The following is a 2597-nucleotide window of genomic DNA, read 5'->3' as shown; positions in this document are numbered from 1 at the left end:
CCGATGCAATACACGATATATTTTAGAGGAGATTACTTTGAAGTATATTTTCTGACGAAAGATTAGACTCCGTAGCGTGAGATTTAGGTCGTATACGCAGGTTTGATTCCTTTAATAACATATCATAGATTTGTATCGATCTACATAGGATTCGCGCGGTGGAGATGCATATTTTTTTATTTGCGAGGCGTTATTCGCGCAATTGAAATGATGTCTTCTTAAAGGGCGGCTTAGACTTAATGCATTAACGAAATAGTGTCACCGAAGCATATAGTGTATACGATATCGGAAATTGTACAGAAATATATATACATATACATATATATATGCATATATATATACACCATGTATTTTTTTTTAATCGTGATGTATTTATATATATATAGAAAATGGGCGAGTACAGCGAATCAATGTGATGATCTATTGACCGGCGGTAACATATATTATTTTAATTCCTATCACTGGGAAGATGCACCAAGCACACACGCATGGCTGCACAGAATAAATAATATCTTTGTATGTATTGTGTATCTCTTATTTTTACATACCCTTTCCTCCCACCCCATAATGCCGTATTTATGTAGCAATAATGGATTATTTTCCTGACCAAAGAGATAAAATCATATTAGCCACAAAAATATCAAGGTTTAAATTATTAAATAAATTTACAGATCGATGAAATTGTTAAATAGATTGAAATGACATCAACCGTATGAAAACGTTATATTTTTATATACAAACAAGAGCTGTCTACAGACACGCGTGTCGATTTATTACATTAGCAATATTGCGCATCACCTGTTCGGTGTTTAATAGTTTAACAACAATTTGTACCTTTCCACTAATCCTTCACTCGCACTATTTCGTTTTCACTTTCATCAGAATCGATGAACAACCGTTCCCTTGTGGACGACATTAATTTGAACACTACTGGAATTACAGTCAAGATGGGATTCTTCTGTTGTAGACATCGTATCCAGGACAGCAAAGAGTCTTTTGTAGATGTGCCGGTAGCGCACATTGCAAAGTACGTGCCATCGTCTTGTTCATGAACCGTAGGTGCAAGAGCTACTTCTTTCTTATCCCAGAAAGGTATTCTAATATTTGAAACGTCTGTAAAAGAAAAACATTTTCTATTAAAAAGTCTGCTGGAATACTAAATAATATATTGAAATATTTATATAATTATGCTATAATATGATTAATAATTATTATTTTAATATCTAATAATTATCACATATATGATAGTAATATAATTATATATAAGTAACGATCTCTAAATTAGTAATTATTTACCATCAGGATTTTCGCGAACGTTCTTTCTTTCTTTAGCTGTACCCTTCAGGACAAAATAATCTATACATTGATCGGCGACCCAAACTGTATAAGGTCCTTCAACAAAAATCGGGATATCACGAGGCTGCATTCGCAACAGTTCCTCCTGCATACTACTCATTGCGGATACGATCCAAGTATCCTCGATGGCATCCTCCACATCCTTGGTCTTGAAGTCTGTGATTATGGTCTGTACATCCACGCTGGAGATCTTACTCATCGCTAGTCTGGCGAGCACCCGCGGATCCTTAGGCGCCGGTCTGGGACAGGGCCAGGGATTCAGATTGGCGAACTTGGGCATCCAATACATCATCCTCCAGAACTTCTTCAACGGCAGCCCCTGCTGCCCGAAGATGTTGAGCAGCATCTCCTGCATCTCCAAGTCCGGCATCACGCAGTTGTGCTCCATCTTGCAGAGCAGATCGATGGCGATGAACTGCTGCTTGGGGTAGTGCATGAACAATGTCTGGTAGTAGTTGTGGGGGATAAACTTGCCCTTGGGTAGCACGTCCAGCAGGGACTTGTACACAGCCAGGTCCCGGTTCACGCCAAACTCGTCCATGTACTTTAGAGCTACCTTAATGAACTCCACGTGGCCGCGTCTCTTTTCGTTGTTACTCTTGTATTGACGCAGGATGTCCAGATAGGCCTCCTTCTCCTTCTTTTCAACGTTCGCGAAGGCGTGCAGCACGAGGGCCGACGGCTTGTCGTCCTTCTTGTCATCCTTCTTACGCCGTTCCTGGCTGGTGTGAATAGCGCGACTCAACGGCCGGCCCGTCGTAACAGCCTCGCGCAGCGGTTGCCTCAACAACGCGGTGACATTTGACGCGAGAACGTTCCGGATGATCTGCGAGATCATGTTGACCGACATACCCTTCTAGCACGTCATCTCCAGGCGACAGATTATAGTGTTTCGCTCACCAAGATCTTACGTCCGCGAGGTTATGGTATGCCGCGGATCCGTGATCCGTGGGGGCCGCCTAACCTCTCTTTTCAATTTCCTCTTTCGTATTGCGCGCCATTTTTGCGCATCAAGGTGCGATTTCATTGGTCGCGTTCAGCAGACCAAGCCGCTGAGTAGCAGTCGAACGTGATTGGCTCTTACTTTTAGAACCAACCAATCAACGCTTAGTGTTGATAAGACGAACTCAACAGTTGTATCTGCTGAACGCGGCCTGGCGTCAATTGACACGCGTCAAGACGATTTTCTGACGTCATGTTGTCTCTGCGTCGACGGCGTCGACGCTGAAGAAGTTCAGATT

At 42.1% G+C, this 2597-nt stretch overlaps 1 protein-coding gene across 1 annotated transcript; it reads right to left on the bottom strand.

Annotated features, from left to right (window-relative positions):
- Nucleotides 1-704: 704 nt before the first annotated feature.
- On the bottom strand, nucleotides 705-2309 carry LOC112452322 (evolutionarily conserved signaling intermediate in Toll pathway, mitochondrial). Its single transcript, XM_025012453.1, has 2 exons — nucleotides 1297-2309; nucleotides 705-1113 (listed from the first exon to the last, which is right to left on the bottom strand). Exons 1-2 carry the CDS (start codon nucleotides 2204-2206, stop codon nucleotides 842-844), a joined length of 1182 nt encoding a protein of 393 aa, XP_024868221.1. The 5' UTR covers nucleotides 2207-2309; the 3' UTR covers nucleotides 705-841.
- Between the last annotated feature and the right edge of the window lie 288 nt (nucleotides 2310-2597).

Source organism: Temnothorax curvispinosus, unplaced genomic scaffold (assembly GCF_003070985.1).
Source record: "Temnothorax curvispinosus isolate PA1 unplaced genomic scaffold, ASM307098v1 QBEX01003223.1, whole genome shotgun sequence".
Lineage (NCBI taxonomy): Eukaryota > Metazoa > Arthropoda > Insecta > Hymenoptera > Formicidae > Temnothorax > Temnothorax curvispinosus.
Note: the sequence above shows the minus strand (reverse complement) of the source record. Positions and strands in the feature narration are given on the sequence as shown.